Source organism: Trematomus bernacchii, unplaced genomic scaffold (assembly GCF_902827165.1).
Source record: "Trematomus bernacchii unplaced genomic scaffold, fTreBer1.1, whole genome shotgun sequence".
NCBI lineage: Eukaryota > Metazoa > Chordata > Actinopteri > Perciformes > Nototheniidae > Trematomus > Trematomus bernacchii.
Genome location: NW_022987620.1, coordinates 2,382,894 through 2,409,829, shown reverse-complemented (window position 1 = coordinate 2,409,829; position 26,936 = coordinate 2,382,894). Strand labels below are relative to the sequence as shown.

The 26,936-nt window shown below is 40.0% G+C and overlaps 1 protein-coding gene across 2 annotated transcripts; it reads right to left on the bottom strand.

The window, feature by feature from the left end:
* Positions 1-666: 666 nt before the first annotated feature.
* adgrg1 (adhesion G protein-coupled receptor G1) lies at positions 667-26,936 on the bottom strand. 2 transcript variants are annotated; one of them, XM_034132717.1, is made up of 15 exons: positions 26,507-26,936; positions 16,069-16,144; positions 14,085-14,341; positions 13,804-13,993; positions 12,156-12,201; positions 11,800-11,914; positions 9,936-10,058; positions 8,908-9,024; positions 5,755-5,797; positions 5,528-5,634; positions 4,618-4,733; positions 4,272-4,534; positions 4,087-4,186; positions 3,583-3,857; positions 667-2,378 (listed from the first exon to the last, which is right to left on the bottom strand). In XM_034132717.1, exons 2-15 carry the CDS (start codon positions 16,130-16,132, stop codon positions 2,179-2,181), a joined length of 2,016 nt encoding a protein of 671 aa, XP_033988608.1. In that variant the 5' UTR covers positions 16,133-16,144; positions 26,507-26,936; the 3' UTR covers positions 667-2,178. The 2 variants fall into 2 exon arrangements, with proteins under 2 accessions (XP_033988608.1, XP_033988607.1); XM_034132716.1 differs by having other exon boundaries at positions 2,120-2,378; positions 16,069-16,141.

Sequence of the window (26,936 nt, the reverse complement as noted above, 5' to 3'; positions counted from 1 at the left end):
AAAAGGTATTTGTTAGCGATGCTTCTTTCCTTTCCTTACATTTTTGGATTTGTTGTAAAATAAAAGTTTAGTATTGTTGTTGTTTTTATACTATATCGTAACTTTTATACCGGAAGTATATTCCATGTAATAAATGTACTGAATGTTCTAAATAAAGCTGAAAAATAGGATACAATAACTTTCTTTCCCTTTTTACTACAAGATAGATGCTACAAACCAGTGGAATACCAAAATCACAAAGTAAACATCTGCAGACACAGAAACACCACAGCAGCCAGCTCCTGTTCGTACTGTACAAGGGAACAACATATGGTTGCTTTTCAGTTCATATCGCTGGTGGAGACTCCTTGTGATCTCCCTTAGGTTTAACAGCACTACTCTGGGTCTGGTTTGAGTCCATCTCACTGTGACCTCACATGTCTGCATTGTTTGGCAGTTTGAGCGTTCCTGGTGGCAGTTTAGTCAGCGCCTCCAACACCCTGAGGGGGGAAACAACTGTAGCAGAGACATTGAGTAATTCAATGGCAAACAAACAGCGTGTTTGTGAAGAGAACAACAAATCCAAACCCCCCCAGGGAGGAAACTCACAGGCACAGATAAGGAGGGACGACAGAGCAGGGAAACAGAAATGTGCTTACTTTGCAACCACTTATTGACAGCTGTTCATTCCTTTATGCCACAATAACTTTTATTAACAGTCTATTTACATCAACAAAAATTCATATACACAGTCATCTAAGTGACATTATTTCATTATAAAAAAAATAAAAAAGTGCAAATATCACAGTATCTTAAAACTCACTTGTGAAAGTAAAATTCACTGAAATTATATTTACAGAAATATCAAATGTTTTTAAATCAGACTAGATTCTGCCATCAGGTTTGTTCAAATGACCTCAATTGAAATGCAATTTGGAAAATGTTGAAATGAAAGACTTTATAATGTTATATTTTATTTATATAATGTTTACTGAAGGTCTAAACATGGCCTGGAAAAGTCATCTATTATACAACATTCAGCTATGAATATGAAAAGTTCTGCATAATGCATACATGAAAACAAAAGACAACTCACTGAGGGTCTAATAAACATTTTTGAAAATCTAAAGTGCTAAAAAGACTTACAATTAGCTACAAAATAAATGCTTACACAGTACAAAAACAAATAAAAAGCTTATCTAAGGTTCAAGGAGGTCTTCAATAATAATAAGAAAAATAATGATACATTTCTTTTGTAGACAACATAATGGAAATGAAAGCATAGAAACTTGAAACATTGAGCATGCTCATGTTTCGCTGTCTGGAAATAAAGCTTAACTTTATTACCAGTTTCAATTTCAAATCTGAAATAAATTCTTTCCCTTCTATATCTAGACCCAGTCTAGATATTTGATAAATAAAGGCTCCAGGCCTGTATTATGATTTCCTGAGTGATGGGGTCACATCTTCTCCACTGTCCTCGAGAAGATGAATCAAGTCTTTTTTAACCAGTTTTGACTGCAAAGCGGATTATGTTATTTAAAAAACTTCCAGCAAGGTTGATTATATTCAGATTCTCCCCATCAGTGCAATATATGGAAGCCCTGAGAGGCAATAAGAAGGTCAAAGTCTTGGTATCCATGTCTACGTCCAACTTAAAATATTTCCTCTGCTGTGTTTACGACTTAAGAACAGGTCAAACAGGTTTCATCTGAAAACACACTTTTCTTTTACATGTGTTGAGGAAATACTCATTCTGTCCACAAGAGGCTGAAGTTAACATGTAACACATAAATGACTTTACATCTTTGTTAAGGAACTTGGAAAGATTATACTGGCAAAAGCAATTTTTTTCACTTTTCTTAGGTCCTAAACACATGAGATTTATTTTGAGATCAGACTTAGAAAATGGATTCACCAGAATTGTCTTCTCATCTGCTGCAAAAATAATTTACTGCAAAACAGATCCAAACTCTTCATAAGATGACCAACGGACACAAGTGCATGCACAACAATGGTTGAATCCATTCCATCTGAGAAGCGGGTGCTCCAAAGCTGTTAATACGAGAAGAAGTGTAGGAAAGCTCGCTCACTGCTTTCTGGAGTCTCTCTTCAGTCGTGGGTTGTTACATTTCCCACAGAACTCCAGCAGGGGAAGCAGTCAGTCGACAGTGTGGCAGTCGGTGGTGGAACATTCTTTCATTTCCTTTGAAAAGGATTCTGCATTTTGACATACAAAGGGTGACTGCTGCAGCTCTGCTCGCTGTCCCTCTTGCCCTGCTCCTGGGCCTTCAGCATGTGTTGCCGGGTGGAGCCGGTGCTGCTGGTGCCCAGAGTCGAGCCTCCGCTCTCTTTCTTCAAACAGTCCAGCATGTAGAACCGCAGCATGAGGAGGAACCCTGGGAGGAGGGGGCAGAACCAGGGGTCAGTCATTCATCTGTGTTCTTTATCTATTTCATCTTTTCAGCATAACTCGGCCTTCAGTGTTAGCATGTTAGCATAGAAAATGCTCTTAATGACCAAGCAATATGCAGCACAAATGGGGTTGTGTTGAATTGTTTGGACCTGATTCAAAAACAAGTGCCCTGCATGTGAGAGGAAGCAGCTTTTCCTCTGATAGGCAGCAGTAACAGAAGGCCTTGATAAGCACGGCCATTGTCTCGTTCCCACACTGATACAATGGGCTACTGGCTCAAAATATAGTCGGCAACAAAACAACCCTGATTATATCAAGTGAAACCTTCTGTGAAAGTGATATTGATAAGATCATGATTTTGTGTTTGACTGTGTTAATGCATATGCAATACATTTATTCCAGGGGCTCAAGTTCTTTTTTCAAATGTTGCAAGTTGAACCTGGGCTTCTATAATAAAGTGTTAAAGCCAAATACAGACACTCGGACGCTAAAGGACACAGATGCGCCCAGAGAAACACATCACACCTCACATGCTATATGGCTTTAGATCTAGAGCCCTGGCTTCAAAGTGTCATTCTAATTATTTTCCACCAGGTTGAGCCATTTTCTTATGTTTGCCCTATAAGGCAAATATACAAACTGGCCTTTAAAAGCTTAAAATGGAAATCATAACGCATTATGTGGTAGGTTAGGCATAGGACTGAAGTTGGTTGAAAGATTGAACAAAGTGAAAGTGGAAAATAATGTTCATATAAACATTTCAAGACATTTTTCAACATGGACTTTTTGTTCTCCGAGCACACCAGAGCATTCTTTTTAAAGATATGCACAAGGGTAAAAGTCTAATAAGATGGGTAAAAAGGCAATTATATTTCATGTTTTGACAGTTATGTGATAGCCAAGCTCCTTATGCTATGTTAAAGGATCCTATTATGCTAATTTTCAGGTTCATTTTTGTATATTGTGCCTCTACTGTAATGTTAACATGCTCTAATGTTCAAGAAAGAAACTCTATCTGACTTGAACTTTGAGATGTTAGCCTTTGCAGACCATTTTCATGCACAAAAACCTCTTTAAGACATTACAGTAAAGGGAAAACCCCAAAACGTATTATTTAAGCTAACATTCACAACCATATATTTATATATCTATCTAAATAACTAACACGGTATATCACAAGCTCAGACCTTGTAAGGAGTTGAGGATGCAGGAAATGAAGAGCATGAAGTCAGCGAGAGGTCCAAAGTCCAGGAAGGTGAGACCCCAAGTGGTCCCAAAGAGGCAGCTGAGGCCCCAGATGCTGAGAAAAGCCTTGCGGTTCTGCCTCCATTCATCTCTGGTGCGGATCTTTCTGTAGACCATGAAGAGCATCACAAAGCCCGAGGACACCAGGACCATCGTGACTGTCATGTTGGTGAAATAATGGGCCAGCAAGGCCTTGTCGTTCTCTTTCATCCAGCACCTGGAAACACCAAAATGCACTCAGAGAGGGAAAGCAAATAATCCCAAAGAGGGAGGAATCAAATCCAGGAATGATGTAATTATCGTCTTTCCCTAAAACAGAAAGGTCTACATCCTCCTTCCTAAAAATATGTTGTAACACTTTGTTATTTGCTGTGGTTGACACTATTAAAGCATTACTGCATATCTTTCTCCACAGCAAATATCTTGGTCCTACAAATGTTGCTTACATGAGATACGGGTTGTTGATGTCATCGCTCGGCGCCACCTTTTTCACTCCATAAACGTTCCCTACTGCAGCGAGGATGACTGTGGGAACAGCAGGGAGAACTGGAAAAAACAATTTCAGTTCGACCATTAGTATCATGCTTGTGCCATGATTTTACATTTCATAAATATATCTTCATGTACTCACCGAAACCGACCGTGTACCACACATAGGGCTTCGGGGAGGGGTTGAAAATGATGCAGATCAACCAGAAGGTGTGGAAAATTTCTGCACCCATCCAGGCGAAGGAGCAGAGTAGGCTGTAGTGAAGAAGCGCCCCCACCCAGAGGCACACGCTCTCCCCTCCCACGTTAGCCAGGACCCCGGTGAAGAAGAAGAGCAGGTTGAGGCAGGCCAGGGACACAGCTAAGCCCAGGTGGATGTGGATGGATGCCTCCTTACATCGCTTGCTACAGGGAGAGCGAAATAACAGGGTTAATTGTAAGGCAAAATCTAAGTATATTTTATATAATCCCTTAAAAATAAGTAATACCTTTTCCTGGCGAGAAAAACGATGACAGCCACACAACTGATCACAGACACAGCAGAACCCAGAGATGAAATGGCGGTCAGAGCCAGGAGGTGGCGCACTGGGCGAGGCTTTAATTGCTGTCAGGGGGAAACAAAGAAAGGAATTCATATACCAACATAATGTGTTGCTATTCCAAATTTTAGTTACCTCAATAAGTATTCGTATTTGTTCGAAGTGGGGTTGTATATGTACTTATCCATACTCAGTGTAGTAGATTGTGGTTGGTACGCCCCAAGTTTTTAGAAACACACAGGAGTTACGGCACATGAGCAAAGCTGAAGTGAACTAGTTGCTGTACATCTACTTGTCCTATGCTATCTTCAAAGCCACCATACTGCATACAAAAACAGTCATGTTACCTCGCAGGAAACTGCCTCCAACAGTTAGTGTTTCTTAATGTGAGACTTTGGTGCTTTTAAAGGGTTATTCAGATTCACCAAAGTCACACAATAACACAATCTAACCAGTATCTAGGCAACAGTAGACGAGCAACTTCTGTATTGGCATGGTAAAATAGCATTTTTTATCAATGGAGTCTGGTAGTTTGGAAGAGGAAGATAACAGCCCTTTCGGACAAGGAACTGAAGCCGTTATATATGTAAAGTAAAGGGTTAAAAATATTCTTAATATAGCGTACATTTAAACTGATATATATTTGTATATTAGGTGTCTTAATAAGTGTTGCTGGTTCTTCATACACAGCTGTATACTGCTCAGATTACATGCCTTAACTCCCGTAACTGTGTTTTTCTCCAAAATGTGAGCGTGCCGACTATACTGTAGGTCATATATGGAACTATTGATAAGTACCTTAAAACATCTGTTTGTTTCTTGTGTAAAGGCAGTAGCAGTGTTCCTGTTTGTATCTCACCACGAGCACAGTGAAGTATGTCAGATGGTTACAGAGGCACTCGGTGTACTTTTCTCCTTTCTGTCCGACCTCACATCCATCTCCTAACCAATTGACCTGCAACGGATCTGCACAAAAAAAAACACAGATTGACACGTACTGTACTTAATTAACATCTCGGGGAGTTACAGTAAATTATATTTCTGACAAATTAATATTGCTTGTACGGTTGTTCTAAGGTTTCCTACCTTTCCTCGTGTCCCATGAAACACAACTCCTTGAATGCGTTTTCTGAAACAAAAGAGAAAAAAATAGTTTTATTCTTTTAATCTGCAGACCATTTGTATTCATATTTACGACATTTGAAAAAGGTAACCACTGCATAATTTGATTCTGTAGTGATTGAAAGAGTTGCATTCATTTAAGACCTACGTGCAAAATCTGGCTTGTTGCGTGTCACAACAATACTGTAAGAAATAATGTGAACCAGACATGGTGGGTTTGTGCGCATTGCAGAGAGGAAGCTACAAACAGCAGCATCGGTTTTCTGCGAGATGTGAAGTAAGAACAGTAACTTTCAAGTGGTTTCTGTGTCTTGTTGAGGTAGACGGCCTAAAGCAGACGTCACTGAACAAAAAAAAGCGTCTCGTTTTGAAATAACATTTTGTTGCAAGTTTGTGAGAAATATCCAACTCTGCTTTTCATAAAAACAACATACTCCTGTGGCCGAAGGTAAACAATGAGCATGACGTGCACCACCAGATGTTTCTTTAATTGAGATCACCAAAATCTATGGAGCATCAAAATACTTGCTGAACTTTGTATGAGAGATTTTATGTTTATATTGTTTACCAAATTTGTTAGAAATACAGTATGAAAGTACAGATTAAAAGGTCTCTCATCATGCAAAATGCACTTTATACATAGATATGTGTCCCCGGTGTGTCAGGGAACTCACAAAGTGTCAGAAAATAAAACCCTCTCTCTTTTCCTCCGTACCCAAATCTCTAAAAACGGGGGTACAACGGAGCTGATCCAGATTTGCGTCCGATATGACGTAATATCAGAATCAGAATCAGAAACAATGCCTGATGTGTTTTGGACTTTATATGGTCTTTGTTTACATTAGCAAGCATCGCTAACCCCGGGCTTCCACCGGGTCCGTCTGCGCCGCGGTTTTGGTCCGACCTCCTCCAGCGTCATACCCAACCGGGCGCGTTTCAGAAGCGGAGCGTCTAGCGTGCCGGCTCGCAGTTTTTGTTGATTTGGGCATATTTCCTGGACAGGTTACTTTGTACAGACAAAGCTAATAATAATTGTAATTTTCCTGTTATAAACGACATGAATCAAAGATGTGTTGCTGTATTTTTAGGGGTGCTCCGATCGATCGGTCACCGATCGAGATCTGCCGATACTCACTCTCTACCGATCGATCGGTCACCGAACATGCCGATCGCGAGAGCCGATTGCATGACGTAAAATACATGACACTTTTCTCTGTGTGCGGCAAAACAAGCTCGCCAAAATGGCTTCACCGGTCTGGCAGTATTTTAAGGTGTCCGAAAATGACAATAAAATAGCGGTGCAACGTGTGTGAAGCAGAAATCCTGCAGCTCCACCCGCTGTGACGGACCGCTGAGCGGAACGAAACACACATTAAGAGTTAGACCTAACACACTTAGCTATTTTATCTACCTCTGGAACAAGCTAAACTAGTTATACATATATTTATTCTTCACTGTCGGGTCACTCATTACTGGATCAGTGAGCTGCATGAGATACTGACGGGCTGTCAGGAGAGGGAGAGAGGGGGAGAGATAGGGGGAGAGAGGAAAAGAGAGCGCTTCCGCTCATTTCTCCCGTGGTATTATCCAAAGTTAATGTAAACTTGAATAATGTACATCATTTGAATGTAATAATTAAGTTGATTGTTGTTTGTGGAAGCGCCAGTGAATGAGCCCCATTAACTGAGTTTTAAACATCACTTTAAATGCAAGATTTAAAGTGATGTTTAAATCTTCCATTTAGGCCCCGCCCACTCGATCGGATCGGCGATCGGTATCGGCCGATACTGATTCCGGCGATCGGCCCCAAAATTGGCGATCGGAGCATCCCTATGTATTTTAGTGGCAACATTTTTTATTCATCATCATAATTATTCTAGCCTATATATAATTTACACCGTGCCTGTAAACCGGAGGAGAACGCTGGCATTTATTCTTCTACTTGAAAGACTACGGCGGGATAGGGTCTGTAAAATGAGTTTATTTTGGGGATTGACTGGATGCTCTGACCGTTCCACTTTCGGCCCGGTGCTATGCAACGCCTCGTGTCGCGTCGAAAATAGACCAGCCGCCTATTTTTAGCGGAGCCCAGCGCTGAGACGCTTCTGGGACGCTTCTGGGACGCTTCTGGGACGCTTCTGGCCGGTGGAATAGCACCCATTGACTAGAGTGGCTGTGATCGCTGTGATCGCTGTGAACGCCGCGGCGCAGCCGGACCCGGTGGAATCTAGGGGTAACACTCAGAGCTAGCCTGTTCTGGAGAGAGTATGTGGGTGTTTCTCAATGTTGAGGAGGCTTGCTTGGTAGCACATGTCTTCCGAGTCACTTGCTTCAGAAGCGAGGCAAGAATCCTTCCTTGCCTCGGAAATCGAAGAATGGTGGAACAGGCTAACAGGTGTGCGTCATATGAGAGGCCCTGCAATAAATGGAGCGCGATTTCCGCCAAAGATTTGGAAATTGGGCCGTGCGCAAAGCATTGTGGGGATTTTAAGACCGCGGAGTCTACACATGTGCAGCCTCGAAATTTCTCGCTACGAAGTACGCCGGCCTCGGTAGAATTCCAAGTATGCTGGACATTGGAACAGGCCTTCGGCGGCACTCGATGACGTAGTATGCTTGAAATAGTGGCTCTGGAGCAGCCTTCCTCGACATTGAGAAACACCCTGTGTAAAAAGCAGGAAATAAAAAAAAGGAACTAACCTTGTAGTAAACCCGAAAGAGAAAAAGCATTTGAGCTCCATACTGTTTCAGAAATAATCCTTGGTGTGATTTGGAACATGATATGGCGTTTAATCACGGCAGTATTTAGCTGTATCTGCCGGGTAATTCTGAGCAGGCATTAGCTCCCCCTCCTCTTTTTTTTTTTTCAAGCTAAGGACCCAGAATCAGCGTTTCTCTAACAGGCCTGGAATAGAGGGATATGAGGGATTTCTAAAATGCATGATCTGTTTGGTATTTTGAGCAAAACACATCATAGACATGTTTTTTACATATTTGTATATATCTGAGACCCTATATATATATATACCAAAAATAGCATGATAGGAGATCTTTAAGACAATATAAAGTGGTCACTGTTCAGAATGATAATTGAGATTAAAGAAAACACAAACGTACAGGTATGACATCATGGTGAAAGGCAATCCTGATTGGCTCAGAAAGATTGGCGATGATCTCGTTCTCCACGGTGATTCCCACCACATCATCAAGAACCCTGGCCTCCTTGTCAACCTCCTGGAACACAAACAAAAACATTTATATACATATGATATAACACACCCGACATATTTGTCAGAAATTCAAAAGATAAATTACATTTTTGACCAGGAACCACTGATTGCTTTACTTTGGAAGATCATCTCACATCACCCGCGTTAGTAAGGTGATAGAATTGGGAGGGATGAAACCCTCTTTAATGGTCACACATGCAGAGCACACAGCACACACAGTGACATTTGTTCTCTGCATTTAACCCATCCTAGTACCAGGAGTCTAGGGCAGGAGGTGAACTGGGAACTCTCCAAGTAACACTCCATATTTTAGGTCTGGTCGGGGACTTGAACCGGCAACCCTACAGCTCCCAGTCCAAGCCCTTACTGACTGAGCCACTGCCGGAACTGACTGAGCCACTGCCACTGTGGTGCAACAGCATTGAACATTTGTCAATTATGTTCCAGCTTTCATCTCCTCAATATCACTATATTGGTTTTTTCTGAATAGGCACGATTCATAGTAAAGTAGCAAAAGTATTAACTTATTCCTAAATCTGAATACCAAGTACATTTGATTTGTAAAAAAAATCTAATTTGTGACTAGATTGATCCCACCATGCAAAGCTAGACGAGGTGTCAACAACAGCAACAAAAATCTATATATTTCTGATTTTCTCTTGTACATTGGTGACTTAGTGGTTAACCAATCACAACAGAGCCGTCCAGCTAACCAATCAGCGCAGACTGGGCTCTGGTTTCAGACAGAGGGGGGAAAGAGCAGTATGAGAAAAATAAAGAGCTTTTTGAACATTAAAGCATGGAGACATGTCACAATAGAGACACTAAATACAAATATGAACCTGAAAATGATCTGAATATGTCTTCTTTGCGTGATTCATGCAGACAGAAAGGTGCGTGCAATCAGAGCCTTACCTGGAACAAAGAGTTATTTTGGAAGAAAGTGCAGACTACTTTGTTTGACTTTTTTGCAGCTTCTTTCAGAGCGGGAGGGAGGTGGACAGTGGTAGCGGACTCTGCAGATTCACCTTTAGAGAACTGAAAACAGAGAAAAGGACCAATACATTGAAAAGTTAGAGTGGGTCAATTTTAGTAAATGCAAGAAAAGTGAACTGGATAACCCTTAACCATAAACAGAACATCAGTTCTTCATATTGCAATACATACAGGATGCAGGAACAATGTCAAACATATTTTGAGCTAAATCAATGAGTTGAAGCAGCCTCTGCTCTGCTTGTGAGAGTTGTAATGAGCACATCTGCATGTGGATTGCTGGGCACTTAACACAAATGGCCCTATTTTAAGATAGTTAGGAAGGAAAAATGCCAGCTTCCAAAATCTGTCCTGTACTTGTCAGTAAAATGCTTGTATCGTTCACTTTCATGTGGTTACCCTCTCACCTATTTTCTCAACTAAATCACCACCACCCTTGACTTAAATATAATGTTAAAAGTTACTCATTTACTGAGTTTGAAACCTGCTATAAAGTTAGCCTCTGATTAAAGATGGACGTGCACAGTCACCGAGATGCTGCCCACTCAGCTGACCTGTAATATACTGTGGAGTAGAGACAAGTCAATGGCACTTTTACTGAATAAATGAACAATTTCGGAAATAACTAAATCCTTTACTGTCTCTATCCGGACATGCTTTCTGTTCAAATACAATTTAACTTCTTAATTCATCTCTATAGCAGCTTTCTTTGTTTTCTGACATGAAGTCACTTACTTTCAGTGTTATGAACGATTGCTTATACAACCTTCCAATTTACAGCAAAGCATGCATAAGGAAATACATAAGTAATGCGTTTCAGTTTCTGTTGTGTCCCAGGATATTAGTGTCAGTTTTTGGATATGCAGCTAAAATGAAACTAAGATGGAAACACTGTTACGAAAGCCTGCTCATGTGGCCGGTGACACGACATTTCTGTGGAAATTCTAAAGTGTGAAGTTTTTCTTGACCTAAGAAAAAGCTCTTTATATGTTATGATGACTCGATAAAAAGCAAACAAATGGACCTTGTAGAAAGATTGTTTTCTTTAGTGCTGTTTACTTTACACGTCTTTGAATCTGCTTGTTGGAGCTATATGTTTATTTATCATTTGTAATAGTTAAATATTTATTTTCTTGACTTTTTCTATAATTCATTCATTATTATTTAGTGTAATTATTTTTAGTTAAATAAAGTCATTCTATATGCTTTTATTTTGAAGGTGGTTTTAGGCCCCGGGCATTTTGGGCACCTGGTGATGCAAGGCAATAATGATAAACCCTTTGTTTCTTGGAATAAAGTGCACAAAAAGACATTCTTGCCTGGACTTTGGATCTTTTTCCCTGCATAAGATTTGCTAGCTGGTGCCTCAGAAATACTTTTAGTTTTAAGTACATTTTGTTACATTTCTTTTATAACTCTTTAGCACCTTGGGATTGTTGTTAGCAATGAAAGGTGCTTTATAAATTGAATTTATTATTATTATTATTATTATAACTCGCCGCTACACTGAGCCTTTAAAACACGAATAAGGTTTGTAATGTGCTGGGAAAAAAAAGATATAAGTCACTTACATTCGATAACAGTCTACATCTAAGTAATTGTTCTACTGTACAGTATTTCATGTTACAATATGTCTCATCTTATTTGATTATGCATGTACAAAATTAATTTGATCCCGCATCTCACTTGCACTATTTAACTTCTTTATTTATTTTAATGTCTTTAGTACTACACTGCAAATGATAATAAAGCCATTATATCTTTGAATCTTGAAGCTTAGTCTTACAGGCGATGTGATGTTGACGCCTCTGAAATCCTCCGTCATCTCCACCTCGGAGCTGCGAGCGCAGGGATGCTCGATGTTCCAACCAGCGAAGGACTTCACCGCAGCCCGTTCAGTCCTGGACACACACCATGATACTATGTTAAAACTGTGGTTTTCGATGGTAAAGGAGCAAGCATATTTTTGTAACCCCCCCCCCCCTACCCTAAAATAGTATACAGTTTAGCTTCCTGTTTGTAGTGCATTTCATTACATAGGCTTCACAACAGAGGCCTTAGAAATTAACACAACGCCATGTGACAAAGGATGTTGACGGTTACTGTGACGGTGCGTTAGTAGAAAAAAAGAGAGGAAATTACATGTTGCCTCCGGTGGATTGCTGGCTCTGTTGATCACATAACATTGCTGCAAAAAAAAAAGAAGCACAGTTGGGGATTTAAAACGTTAAAACATGACACTTGAAATACAAACCCCAATTCCAATGAAGTTGGGACGCTGTGTAAAACGGAAAATAAAAAAAGAATACAGAGATTTGCAAATCCTTTGCGACCTATATTCAATTGAATACACTACAAAGACAAGATATGTGATGTTCAAACTGATAAACTTCATGTTTTTTTGCAAATATTAACTTATTTTGAATTTGATACCTGCAACACGTTCCAAAAAAGCTGGTACAGGGGCATGTTTACCACTGCGTTACATCAGCTTTCCTTCTAACAACACTGACTAAGCGTTTGGGAACTCAGGACACTAATAGTTGAAGCTTTGTAGGTGGAGTTCTTTCCAATTCTTGCTTGATGTACGACTTCAGTTGCTCAACAGTCCGGGGTCTCCGTTGTCGTATTTTGCGCTTCATAATGCGCCCCACATCTTCAATGGGAGACAGGTCTGGACTGCAGGCAGGCCAGTCTAGTACCCCCACTCTTTTACTACGAAGCCACGCTGTTGTAACACGTGCAGAATGTGGCTTGGCATTGTCCGGCTGAAATAAGCAGGGACGTCCCTGAAATAGACGTCTCTTTCATGGCAGCACATGTTGCTCCAAAACCTATATGTACCTTTCAGCATTAATGGTGCCTTCACAGATGTGCAAGTTACCCATGCACACCCCGATACCATCACAGATGCTGGCTTTTGAACTTTGCACTGATAACAATCTGGATGGTCCTTTTCCTCTTTAGTCTAGAGGACACGACGTCCATCATTTCCAAAATCTATTTGAAATGTGGACTCATCAGACCACAGCACACTTTTCCACTTTGCATCAGTCCATCTCAGATTATCTCGGGCCCAGAGAATCCTGAATCTGTTGATGACATTATGGACTGTAGACAATGGAATCCCTAATTTCCTTGCAATGGTATGTTGATTAAACATTGTTCTTAAACCGTTGGACTATTTGCTCACATATTTGTTAACAAAGTTGTTAATAACTGAGCCTTTTGGGGATGCTCCTTTTATACCCAATCATGACACTCACCTGTTTCCAATTAACCTGTTCACAAAGTTTATCAGTTTGAACATTATATATCTCATCTTTGTAGTGTATTCAATTGAATTTAGGTCTAAAAGTATTTGCAAATCATTGTATTCGGTTTTTATTTATGTTTTACTTGTCCCAACTTCATTGGAATTGGAGTTTGTATGACTCTAAAGACAATTTTAAAACCATCTTTAAAGGATAAAATTCACCCTGGACACAAGGAACATTTTAACAAGCAGTGACCTATAAAACCATACAGAAAATGTATGTACAATCAGAAAATAAATGAGATAAGATACGATAGAAAATGAAAAGAAAATATAAGATAGAGCTTCATTAATCCCCGTGGGGAAAGTTTGTGTCAAAGCAGCAACAGAATAACAAAATGAAACACAGATAACACCTCCCGCAGGGATAAGTAGCAGTATGAATACAAATAACAACAATAAGATACAACAAAACACTGAGTAGCTGAATTTACATATAGACAGATATGAGCTGTAGATAACATTCTCTCTTACTGCAGTTGATGGGTTGTGCTGTGAAATTGTAGTGAGTTCGTGTTTTAGAGGAGATGAAATCAGTTTTGACGGTTCCATTCTTGATGCCGTAGGGGGCTTCGCCTGCGTTGGGACCGTTAGACAGATCGGTGCAGCAGGAGGAACCCTTTAGGCTGGCAGGGTAACACAGAGTGAGGTTCTTTCCTCCCACCTGTACAACAAAAATAAAAGCCAGGGTTAGATTCCACTGCATGGAAATTCCTCAACAAATCTGCTGCGAGCCTCCTTCTTTTCTGATTTACCTGCAGCATCAAGTGGTCCAGCAATGGGTCCCAGTACAGACAGAAGGGAGTTTCCTCCTTCAAATTCAGTCCAAGCTGGATCTTATTGGCCCGTTTACACTGAGCTGTGATCTGGCCCTCGATGGACAGAGCGCTCTGATTGGCTGAGACTGAGATCCCGCTGCAGCCTTTGGAGAGGTTGACGTTCAGACTCAGGCTGCCCTTACCGTGTTGCCACACGCCACAAAACTTCAAGTCCAGGTCATTTTCACTGGAAGCTGAAAGAGACAAAACGTAGTCACACATTGGATTGATGTTTGGTATAACTTATCTGAAATACATTGATGAGCTCACACAACAAAAAAGTGGTCATAACAAAAATAAAACGTTGATTGAGTGTTATTTTTCCAAAATATTTTCCAATATCCTTATATGCTCAATTAATGGTGATAAAACATTGTGGAGGTTCTAAACGCAGTAAAAAAATGTGTCACCCAGCTTATAGTACATGTTGAAATGCGGCATGGAAGCATTAGGCTCTTTCACACCGGAGTACTTTTCCCAGGAATAGTTCCGATAGTTCTTGGGATTTTGCTTTCACACCAAAAAGATCTGGAACTAGAACCTAGCTCATGGGAACCTTTTCACCCCTTTTCAGTCCCTGCTCGAGAGGTGGTACTTTCCTGGGGTTGGAAAAGGTTCCAATTTCTGATTGGCTGGGCGAATTGCAAACCACGCCCCGTAAAACTCCGAAAGGTTTTGTGAAGCCGCCATTTTATTTGCTCGCATTAGCATTATTAGCATTAGCATTAGCCCAGCGCACCAACGGAGAGAGACTAACTTATGGCAACACAAAATACAACGTGGGAGCGGTGGAATTATGAGGAGGTGCCGGCGCTTCTGGCGATTTACTCGGAAGACGCGAGCCAGCAGCTTCTACTGAAGCCAGTCCCCAACTCCGGGGGACTCCGGGTGGCAGTATACGCCGTGAAGTTGTTTGCGGCCTGCCAGTAAACCCAAAGCAGAAGAAGAAGAAGTGACGTCAGCGGCTTCATTTGCGTAATCCTCCCTCAGGGACTCATTCTGGTGTGAACGCGATTTACTAGGACAGTTCCGGGACTAAAGAGTTCAGCGGGACTAAGTACTGGGAACTAAGTACGGCAAAGTACTTGGTGTGAAAGCAGCTATTGATGCAAGAAGAAAATGCAGAGTTGTTGCTGCAACAAAATAAAAGCCCCTTTGGCGTGCAACAAAACATTTGTGATGTGTGTTATGTGATGTGTAATTATACACATGCAGGGGTTTCAGTCAGTGTCTGAGAGTTCATTTGACAACCTCAACATTTAAATGACCTTTACTGGTACCATGCTTTAATTTACCTCAGACAGGACAGCAGAAAGGCTACACATGTTCCGTTGCACACTGAAAACCAGCCTGTTTTGCTTGTACTTGGCCACAAAATGATTGAATATGTAGCACTTAAAATGGGTTGGCTTTGAAGCAGATGCACCTGCATGTTTCTTGTTGGTCTGAGTTTGTATGTGTTATGGTTAATTGCACGTTGCTGTTGATAAAAGCCTCAGCTAAATGAAATGAAACATAGTTCTTTGCACAAGTGAAACTGCATGGGTGGCAAGTGAAATGTTTCCTTTTTGTCTACAAAATGATCCTTCTTGTTGTTGTTTTTAAAGAGGCACTTCAGGTGCCTAATTCTCACAATGTTACACTTATCGTATATTGTTAAACATAAAAAAGAAAGGCAATTGGCTCATGAGTTATACCATTACCTGAGAAATACATGTTATCAGGTCTGCCATAATAAACATGTGGTGTATGTTAGAAGTCTCTATCATAAATTGTATTTGAATGTCTAGTCTTGAATACGTCTGAAACACCACGTACACAAACAAGCATAAAGTTGAGCAACACTGTTGAGACAATGAAAAGGAGTTTAAAAAAGCTACTTAAGATAAAAGGTGCTTTTTTCCATGTGTGCTTATCTTACCTGAAGAGATGAGGATGAAGAAGAGGAGCACCACCCTCAGATTATTCATTAGTCGGGGCTCCATTTCTAACTGCTGCTGTTGGTGAGAAAGAAATGCAGTTGTAAAAGAGGAACACACATATATAGGGCTGTGCGATTATGGCAAAAATCATAATCACGATTATTTGGGTCAATAATTGATATCACGATTATTAAATACGATTATTCATTGACTTTGAAAAAATCCATTTATTGAACTTTAAAACAAATACAAATAATAATTTGAACAGTATCTTTTTCACTGTTGATTACCCTGAACGTATAATTCAACTGAAAAACCAATACAAAAATAAATGATACATTTAAATAAATAATATCAAAATAATAAATACCAATAAACAAGATCAACAAATATTTTGGAGCGCACTTCCACAAGCTACTAAACATATATAAATATGATAAATACAAATAAATGAGACCAAAATTAATTAGATCAAATATGTTGCAGTGCACTGTCACAACCTAGCAAAGCAAAATAATTGTTTTTTTCGATTATGTTGTTTTCGTAATTGTGGCAGGCCAAAATCGTAATTGCGATTAAAATACGATTAATTGCACAGCCCTACACATATATATATGTTATTTCTGCATAGGCAACACATTAAAAACGCCCACCGTGCTTTATCAACGTGCTGTTGGTAAAGTGGAGGATTCAAGGAAAGCCAAACTGTAAAAGGCACATTTCAATAAAAGGAAAACATATCTCTAACATTCTTTCTTTCCAAACACACATCCTTAATAAAACAAAAAGTCTCTATCTCGAGGCAGCATTGGTTAGACTGAACACGTTTCTTTAAATGATATAATTCTTACTCAGACGCCTGCTTTCTTATCTACACTCTCTTATCAATGAATACAAATGAGTTCATGCCGAAAATACACACAGGGGACCTTTCTGCACTGTTATCAATGGAAACAGTCTTTCCTTTTAACTGACACACATTCAGCCAAGCCCTCCAACAATTCAGTCTTTCCTTCACACTAGCAAGTAATAAGTAACATAGCCGATTTGTTTTTATATCAACACACCACAGACAATAAGAGCATGATTTCCCAGAAAAAACACAACTTTGCATCAAATTAGACATCCTGAGAATCATGATGCGAGTGTTACCACACAGACGTGTGTCAATTTACCACACACACCCACACAACTCTGTCATCAAACAATTCATACAGACAGTTGTCAGCGACCAGACTTCCACATTTTCTTGCTGCTAGTATGATAACTCAGCTTTGTCACAACACTGGCACATTCACTGTGGTCACACGTTGCTATTTGAAACACATCAAATAAACACTGGATCTGTGATGACTGTGGAGTTACGTGCGTGTGCGACATATAGCTATAGTGGGATGTGTGTCTGCATGCAGACGCTAGCTTTTTAAGGGGAAACACAGCAGCCGCGGTCGTCGGCTCAAAATCACAAGATGGCAACAGGTTGAACCACAGACAGACAGAAACTGAGAGAAAAATATCAAGCTGCATATCCTGGGGGGTTTGTGGGGTGGTGGGCTGCCGGTCAGTGGACAATTTATAATTTTGTTAGCTGAAGCACACACCTGATACTCGAGCAGAAACAGAGCCAACCACTCAGAGACAGACTGATAAACAAAAATACACACAGAGAAATTTCAGCAAAACGTAGAAATCCTGAACTTTTTGTGACACTTTAACAGTAGCTTGCATCCCTTAACTTTGACTGTAATCAATCTGATTCATGTGCCAATCATATGCATGTGCTTCAAAGTTCTTTACACAAAATCAGCAGTGCGAGCATATATCTCCTGTTGTTAACCTTTAGCTTATATAGGATTGTATTCTGCTAAATTCCCTGCACATTAGGGCTGTACCCGAATATCCGAATATTCCTTCGTTGGAGTACTATTCAGGTTTCAAATTTCGTTATTCGGATATTCGTTTTTCTTTTTTTTTGGCAGCTGCTTGGCACTGCGGCTGCCAAATTAAATGTATTGAAATCTCCAATATCAACGTAAGAGCTTGTGCCTCTTCGGGGCTGCTAACACTTAACCACAAACGTTATTGTTTACTTTCTCCGTCTTTATATGTAGATATTACTTTTTCTCCGTTAATCTCCGTCACGTTGTTTCCATAGCAACAACAACTTCCTGTCAACAGCGCTAACTCTCCTTCAAAATAAAAGCATGTCCATACAAAATAGGAAGCCCAGCGCCATATAGATAGAAGAGTTACGACATCTCCGTTCACTGCAATGGACCAGTTTTTTTATTTTTTGTATTTATTGCACCTTCTTAGGTTTCTATACATATTTATTTTTTGACATATCATTCATTTTATTTCATTCTAAAATGGAGCAACTGTCACTTAACCAAATGTCCCCTGGGATGAATAAAGTAGTTGTGGTGATTCTTATTTAGTGTTAAGACTTTTGAAAACTTGACATTGGCAACACTTTTAAAAACACATTTATTTCTGGCATTAGGTTAGTGGAGCCAATTCAAATTATTATACAAGTTTGACCCATGGCTGAGCTTTGTAGCAAAAGTTATGTATGTTTGTTTATGTTTTTAAATGTCATGTTTAAAGACAAAAATAAATAAATGTGTGATTACAAATAGTATGAGGGACATTCATGAAGACCAAACTGTTGCCAAAGCATATTATATATGTATGTATTTTGTGGTTTAAGTTATATATTTCAGTTTTCACTATGCGTTTGAATTGATGTTGTGCATTATGATGATCAGGCAGTATTTACACCGGCTTGTTTTAGATCGGGCTCGGTTTTTGGATCAGATAAACCCTGGTTTAGGATCTGTGGAACTGACCAGCTCCAACCGAAATTCAGATTTAGTTCAAACTGAACTCTGAAGTATGACTGTCTTTAAAGGTGATTTTCAATTAAAATGTATATCAGGAAGACAAAAAACTAATTATTTTTTACATACTGTAATAAACCATTCAACATTTAAAAAAAAAAGAGCAATACCGTGTCATGAATATGATATGCTTTCACTTCAGTTAAAGCGCGTGAAGATCATGTGAAACAGCAACTATTGAATATTTCACACGGCATCATATGGTTCTCTTTTGTGGTTTGGCACTTCCCTTTTTCTATCAATTCAAGAGTGACAATAAAAGTTTGGGGAAAAGGGTGTTAAGGCGGGACTTCACAGTGGTTTAAGCAATGACCTTATGTGTTGTACACACACATTCACACCCATCCTCATGCAGAATGGAATTAACCGGTGAAAATCATGCCTCGGGTGCTCTTGAGTTCAGTAAAAACCAAATAATGGTTCGCATTTACACATGCTTATATGTGTGCAGCCTAGAGTTGGTTAAGTGGCTCTCAATAACCAAAGACACAATCAAGCAGCCTACAACTGTGGTAGTGGTCTACTATGCTAAAGAAAACTTGCCGTGGTTGCACCGAGGTCTACATAAACCAACAGCAACGTGGGCAATGTGGGTTTAATCTACAATTACAATACAAAGGTGTTAAAGGTAACATCAATATATATTTTGTGATAAAGTAACATTGTCTGGCAGTTATTTAAGTGAGTACCAGAAGGTCACTTAGTTTTTTCGTCATGTTATCTAAGAATGAAACTTCTCGTTTTGTGTTCTTTTAGTTTTGCTATTTAATCTGCAATTGTTGTGGAAACAAATGATCAGGACTGCTTTTTTCCCCAAATCAATCGCAACAAATACCTCTCAAATCAACGTCAGTTATCAGTTTGAGGGTCAAGAGAAGAGTATATCAAATGTACCTTTCATATCTTTGTTATCTGATCTACTGAATACCCTGCTGTTTTGTAGTAAACTCGGCTATTGTTGTTCAGTTTTGTAATGCAAGATAGGGAGAACTACCCAACATGCATTTGTAATAAAAAAACACTGATGGAAACATCACAGATATAGACAAGGCTGTTTGTTGACTTTGTAAAATGCAGTATTTTAGCTTGTAAACACCTTTGCAATCCATTTTTCTGGTCATTGTTTTCGATTGTACTTTTTTGTGGGTTCTCTTTTTCAAAACTGTTCTCTTTACGGACACAAAACTGAAAACAGCAGTTCATTCTGACATTCAAAATGCATTAAAACAACAACAAATACCCATCACAAGATCAACTCTCCAACATTAACACATTCATTACACAATGACCCAAATCAACCAGAGAGATTACAATACTGAAATAAAAGCCACTAATAAGACTACATCATATTGTTAGAAGTAATACAACGTCTTACATTTATTATGTAACTGTTCAGTTTTATATCTCAAATCCAACTGACAGAAAATCAAAGGATAAAACAATACATGTACAAGTGATTTTCTTTTAACAAAGTAATAAGAAATGATGTAACCTATACGTGCCTAAGTTTAGCGATGGCATACTTTGAACAATGTCCACACGGGCTAAAGTTAAACCAAATCAGGCGTAAGCATGTTTCGGGGAAAGCAATGACACATAACTGAACAACAAGAGTTTACAACACTAATTCAGTATCACACTGGTGGCAAAGGATGCCTGACTCATTTCAGCCTCACTGAATATAGACAGTGTATGGATGAAGAAGAAATCTAGTGGCACTGAGAAGAGCGGCCAGTCGCCCCACCCACAGGCTGCCAGGGGGGAAACACAGTGGACGGCTCAGTTCTCTAGAAATGTTTGAGAGAATGCGAAAATGTCCCCCACCTACACAGAACCCTTTTGTATTATGTGATTGTGTGCCCCTCTTACCAATGCATAGTGTAAGTGTGCATTTAACATTAAAGTGACATTTCCTGTATACCAGAAAACCTTTATTTACAGCTCAAACTACTATAATCTCCTTCTCTCGCACAATTGTCCAACCTGCTGAAGTGCATGACATGTAAACTAACTCTCTCTCTCTACCCCCACACCCTCTCTATTGTCCCAGCAGGACGACCAGGCATCAATTCAGCGCAAGAATTTCCCCTTTTCTTTCACTTCCCAGTTCTTATGTGTGTGTGAGAGGCACTCAGCAAAGATTGGCTTGTGTGTGCTTGTGTGTGTGTGTGTGTGTGTGTGTGTGTGTGTGTCCTAGCATTACTATCCTTGTGGGGACCTACATCTGTTTACACAGTCACGTGTGGGGACTGGCTTCCCTTATGGGGACAAAATGGAGGTCCCCATGAGGGGAATCATGAATTTTAGGGTGAAGACTTGGTTAGGGTTAGGGTAAGGGCTAGGGTTAGGCATGTGTTGGTTATGGTTAAGGTTAGGATAAGTCTCCAGGAAATGCATGCAAGTCAAAATAATGTCCCCTGAAGTAATGTATACATGGTGTGTGTGTGTGTGTGTGTGTGTGTGTGTGTGTGTGTGTGTGTGTGTGTGTGTGTGTGAGTGACTGGAACGCTGTTCACAGAGTGGAGCATTTCTCATTTTTCAGTGCCCACACTCATTCTGAAACTTGTTGCTTCACTGAACTCATCACGCCTACATGATATAGAGCCGCGATGCGTGTTTATGTTCATGCATGCATATCCTCCGCAAAAGCAGATAAGCCACCTGACCTCTATGTATATTGCTTTGTAAAAATGTTCCAATGATTGTTCCCGCTTCAGATCATATGGGGGTATGACTCATACCGACATCTTCACAAGTCTGGTCGCCTCCATGCAAAGTGCAATGGCAGCCAAAACAATGTGTGACACAGACATAGTATAAGGGTGAGAGACAGAGAGTGGGCAACGAGTAATGTCTGAGTCACTCAAGATATAATGAAGTGCAGCATTATTTATTCATTTTGAGCTCCGAAAGTAACATGCTAAAATTACTGAATGATGTGCCTTGCTTAAAATGTAAGAGACCAAACTAGCAAAAAGAGTTTCAAAATAATTAAAAGCAGTCACAAAAAGACCACAAAGAGCAAAATAACCAGGACAGACATACTGTATAACACCCCAAAAAAGACAGCATACAACCAAAAATAGATACAAACTCGATATGACTAAACAAGACAGCAGGAGTATAGACCCCAAATAACCGATGACTGACACAAAACTGCCCATGACGTGGTTGATGTAAAACCACCAGAAGACACAATAAAAAACAGTAAGAGACACAAAAAGACCATAAACAGGCCCAAAAATATCAAGCATGATGTCAAACACCCAAAAAGAGACACGCAACATGACCAATGATGTATCTGGTTTTATGTAGGAGGGAACCTTGTGTGTCCATGGATATGGCCTACTGACTTTTTTAACAGTGACTCTACCCTCATTAAGTTTGAATCTTTGTTTTTTTGTGGACGTGTACCAACAACTGTAGGATGGATTGGCATGACATGACTTTAGTGACGACATCGAGACTAGTTGGCGGCGCGAGCAGTCGCAGCGGCCCCTCGCGGTCTAGAAAAAACAGTGCTTTCGTCTTGTTCGTCAGATCTGTCGAGTTTGTCACTTTGTTCGTCGTCTCCGTTGGACTTATACCGTAAAGGACAACAATACAGCCGTGAGTTTCTTCTTGGAAGATGATCAACTTTCTTCAATTTGGAAGCTAAACTCGTAGAGGAACTCAGCCGCCTGGAGCTCCTCTGCTACCCGTCTCGCGTCGAGCCCCACCCGGAAAGGAGACGCCGCCGACGATGTGAGAGGAAGCAGAAGAGGGGGAAACGTGGAGGAATCCAGGCTAGGCTAGAGGCTAGCCCACACAAGCCGGCAATTCCATCACTACTTATGGCAAATGTCCGCTCACTGGATAACAAGATAGACAACATACGCCTACTACGATCAACCCAGCGTAAGGTGAGAGACTGCTGTGTTTACGTCTTCACGGAAACATGGCTCCACAACAACATCCCTGACTCCGCTATTCAGCTAGACAAGCTAACAAGCTACCGAGCAGACAGGAACAAAGATATTGGGGGAAATAAGACTCGCGGCGGCGGGGTGTGTGTGTACATCAGAGACGCTTGGTGCTGAGATACTGTTGTTGTTAGCCAACACTGCTCGCCACTGGTGGAATTTATGGTTCTAAAATGCCGTCCTTTTTACCTGTCGAGGGAGTTTACAGCGATTCTTGTGGTGGCTGTTTACCTCCCGCCTAACCCCAGTAGCGAGGGTAAAGAGGAGGCACTCGGTGAACTGTACAGAGCCATCAGTGAGCAACAGACAGCACACCCAGACGGCCTTCTCATCGTAGCTGGAGACTTCAACCACGCTAACTTAAAAACTGTGCTGCCTAAAATATATCAGCATGTTGATTTACTCTCCACCCTGCCTCCGACCTTTCTCCCCTGCCCCAAATGGTCCTGGACTCTAACCCCCCCCCCCCCCCACACACACACACACACACACACACACACACAACCAACCTCCCTCATCCAGCACCAGTCACTTTTCTGCCCATCTCCGCTGCTACTGCACTGAAACTGTACTTTGAACACTTGAATATATTATTAACATTTTAAACTGTATACCCCGGTTATCTAGGCCCTTTGTTTTGTTTAATGTATACCATGTTTATATAGGCCCTTTTTGTTTTTTGTTTGATATATGTATATATATATATATATATATATATATATATATATATATATATATATATATATATATGTCACTGTAGGACTGCGGGAAATGATATTTCGAGATTTCTGGATGTACAACATGTAGAATTCTTGACAATAAAGCTGACTTTGACTTTGAGACTTGACCTGGCTGTTGCACACCATCATAGATTAGTTTTTTCCCCAGTGGTTTGTTTGGCTTATGACCAAAAACCTGCCAAACTATATGCACTTTATCACGTTATCATAAGAATAGTGAGATGCAGTACTGCTGCTAAACATTAGCATTGTGTGAAGGTTTTGTTATAATGCTGAACAATTTAAAAAAAAAATAAGTAATTTGGATTATTTTGACTGAAATCTCAATTTAAAAAAAAATAAGAGGCAATGATTGATTTTCAAACTTCATTCTCCTTTGTATTGAAAAATAGGTTTAATTGATAATGGTGTGATTTTTGTATCTGATCTGTACCTAACAAGGAAGCCACTAGAATACCATTTGTAGACCGGATTGTCACAATACTTTGTTCAGACATTTTCACAGCCCTAGTGTACATATTTTACTGAATTCTATTAAAGAACAGATTTGGTGATCAGCTGCATTTCAGATTTAAATTTCAAAACCATATGACCTGATTTTCGTATAGTAAAACACGTTGTTAATAGACAACCACTTCCTGCCCTTCTTCAAGACGTTAGAGCAACTGAACTGCCGACTGCTCACCTGAATCAAACATTGTTGCTTTTTCTTCGTGTCTCAATCTCCTTTTGGAATGAGTTAGTGTTTGCACAGCACTTTCTTTGGTTCAACTATCACTGAACTCTGACTCAAAGTCAAGTTTACATCATTATCTTGCACACCCATTTCACAGTAGACTGAATATGTTGTCGTTTTTTTTCACCTTAGACAGTTTCAGTTTGCACTAACCCCAGTCCTCTACACACAGCAGAGTGAGGAGCAAGGAATGTGCACGGAAGAGTAATTTAAGGAACAAAAGGTGCTCTTTGTTGTCGGGCTTTAGAGCTGAAGTGACAGCGAGCGTGAATAAGGGTCAAAGATCACTGGCTGCTTTAAAGGCTGTTTAAGCCAGTGACTGAAGAAGTAACGCAAACCGACATACAGCTCTCACTCTCTGCAAAACCTTTGCTAAAATTGTATTTGGATGTATTGGGTTTAATTTCCAGCTCTTAATAACTCTCCTTAAAAGGGTAGGAAATAACTTATTTTATTGTGTTGGGTGCAGTAAAACACAACCCTATCACATTGATGCAACTGATTAGAAATAACGTATTATCTCACGCTTTCTTCAGAAGAAACACTGGGACATCATTTGGCTTCTTCATTTAGTCTTTTTGCAAAAGCAGCTGCTGTGAGAAGACTGCTACATGTTGTGCATTTCTGCCAACAAGGTTATGAGATAACATGGGATACAAAATACGAGAAGCAACTTGCATGTTATGGCTGCTGTTTCATTTGTTGACGTATAGCGTGTGGTATTATCACTTCAGGACTTGCGTGTGAAAATGGTAGGTTCCAGTCATACACAGAGCAGCTACTGAAGAAGCTTCTGAAAGTGAAAGCCATGACATCCAATAGAAAGCATTCCTAATAAAAGTTGTTCTTCTCTTCAGATGCAACAAATTGTTTCAGTAATTCATGAAGGAGCATCAAAGTCAAGACAAGACGGCAAAAACGTATCAAGTTGAAGTGGAACGCGAGATGTAATACGGCTGAGGTGGAATGTACCCTAGGCTACATTTGTGTTGGTCCTTGCATTCTTCGTGATAGCACCATAACAACGCAGTGTTGTGTCTGCACGAGTGTGTATGTGCTCCTTTATCTGTATCTTGCCCGTCTCTGCGAGGAAATTGGAGGAGCAGGTGGAATGCTGCAGATATTTCCTTTGGGGCTGTGAATGAATCAATAAAACAACACACACACACGCACTGACAGAAGCCTGCATGTTATCAGGGCCTAAATCATCCCCCAGCATGGCCTTAAGGTGTGGGTCTCAAGGTTCAGATTGCCATCAGGGGCTTTCTTTTCCTCATTATGAAAAATGAAGTCTGCACAAAGGAGAAGGGGTTTTGGCAATGAGTCACACATCCACACTGCAATATTTGCATTTCTAAAAATCCCTACGGGTTTGTCATTTAGTCACTTTCAGTTGCAAACATCAAGAGCTTCTAGATCTGCATGGGTTGAAGTGATGCAATGCCCTAGTTAGTTTTTTTAGCTTTTTCACACAATGTTTTTTTTTCTACGAGTGAAATCTTTTGATTGCACACATTGGCACAGTCAGGAAACCACACACTACAGCTGTAAGCAGAAGGCAGGTTAAGTTCAAAGTCTATCTTTGAACAGCAACATGAACACAAACATAATCTCTTGATACGGGACAGGTTTATAAGGAAAGGAAAGATACAAGAGGCTTGGTACAACTATGTTACTGTAACAATACAGATGCCTCCATGACCCCAACCCCACAAAACAAGTTAGTATCGAATAACATGAATAGATGAGATATCAGGGGAACTACTATTCTACTGCTATTCAACATGAACATTAAAGGGCTGCAAATCAGGCAAGTTAATCATTAATTAGCCAAATGTTACGTGCTAATTGAAATAAAAAATCATCCCCATTGGCAGCATGAGGTTTGCCTCATTATCAATTCTACAGGAAAAACAATTAAAACAAGTTATTAATATATGTATTGTAATACAAAAACACACTTTAATAATTGTATTATTGAACAGTGACACATAATATATTTCTTTAAGAGCAAATGTCATGCTAAAATATATATCGTTTTAGAATAAGCCTATAGCCTAGACTAGAGCTTGTTTCAAAAGGTTCGTATTTTTTCTTACCTTGAGAAGCCTTGTACTGTCACCAGTTGGGGTTATTGGTCTCCTCCTGTAGATTACAAGACTTTCTGATGCTCAATACTTTCAGTTCTAACTTCCAGCCACTTTCCGTGCAAATTGGACCCAGTAAGAAATGTAAATCTAGACAGCTTTGAAAATTAGCTAATGTTCCACACCGCAGTGACACCTGGGAGTGATGCGTTAAATCAGTCAACCACTAAAAACGACTAGGGCTGACTGACCAGACGGTTGAAAAAACTTAATTTGCGGTCACTTGCTGTCTCTCCGGTTATTTCTGACGTTAACATTTGAGAAGGTTAAAGATAAAAAAATAGATAAATCCAAAGAACAAGGCACCGGGCTGAAGCTTGGACTAAAGAAGTCAAACAGAGCCTCTGCTCGAGGAGAGACTGTCAGCGCGAGCAAGGTGTGA

Bases quoted from the DNA above. Each gene is read 5' to 3' on its own strand.
- adgrg1 (XM_034132717.1), bottom strand. From the start codon at position 16,132: ATGGAGCCCCGACTAATGAATAATCTGAGGGTGGTGCTCCTCTTCTTC. The intron at 4,734-5,527 runs GTGAGATACAAA...TCCCCCTGACAG, and splicing joins CATACTTCACTGTGCTCGTG to CAATTAAAGCCTCGCCCAGT. The intron at 3,858-4,086 runs GTAAGCAACATT...TGGTGTTTCCAG, and splicing joins ATCAACAACCCGTATCTCAT to GTGCTGGATGAAAGAGAACG.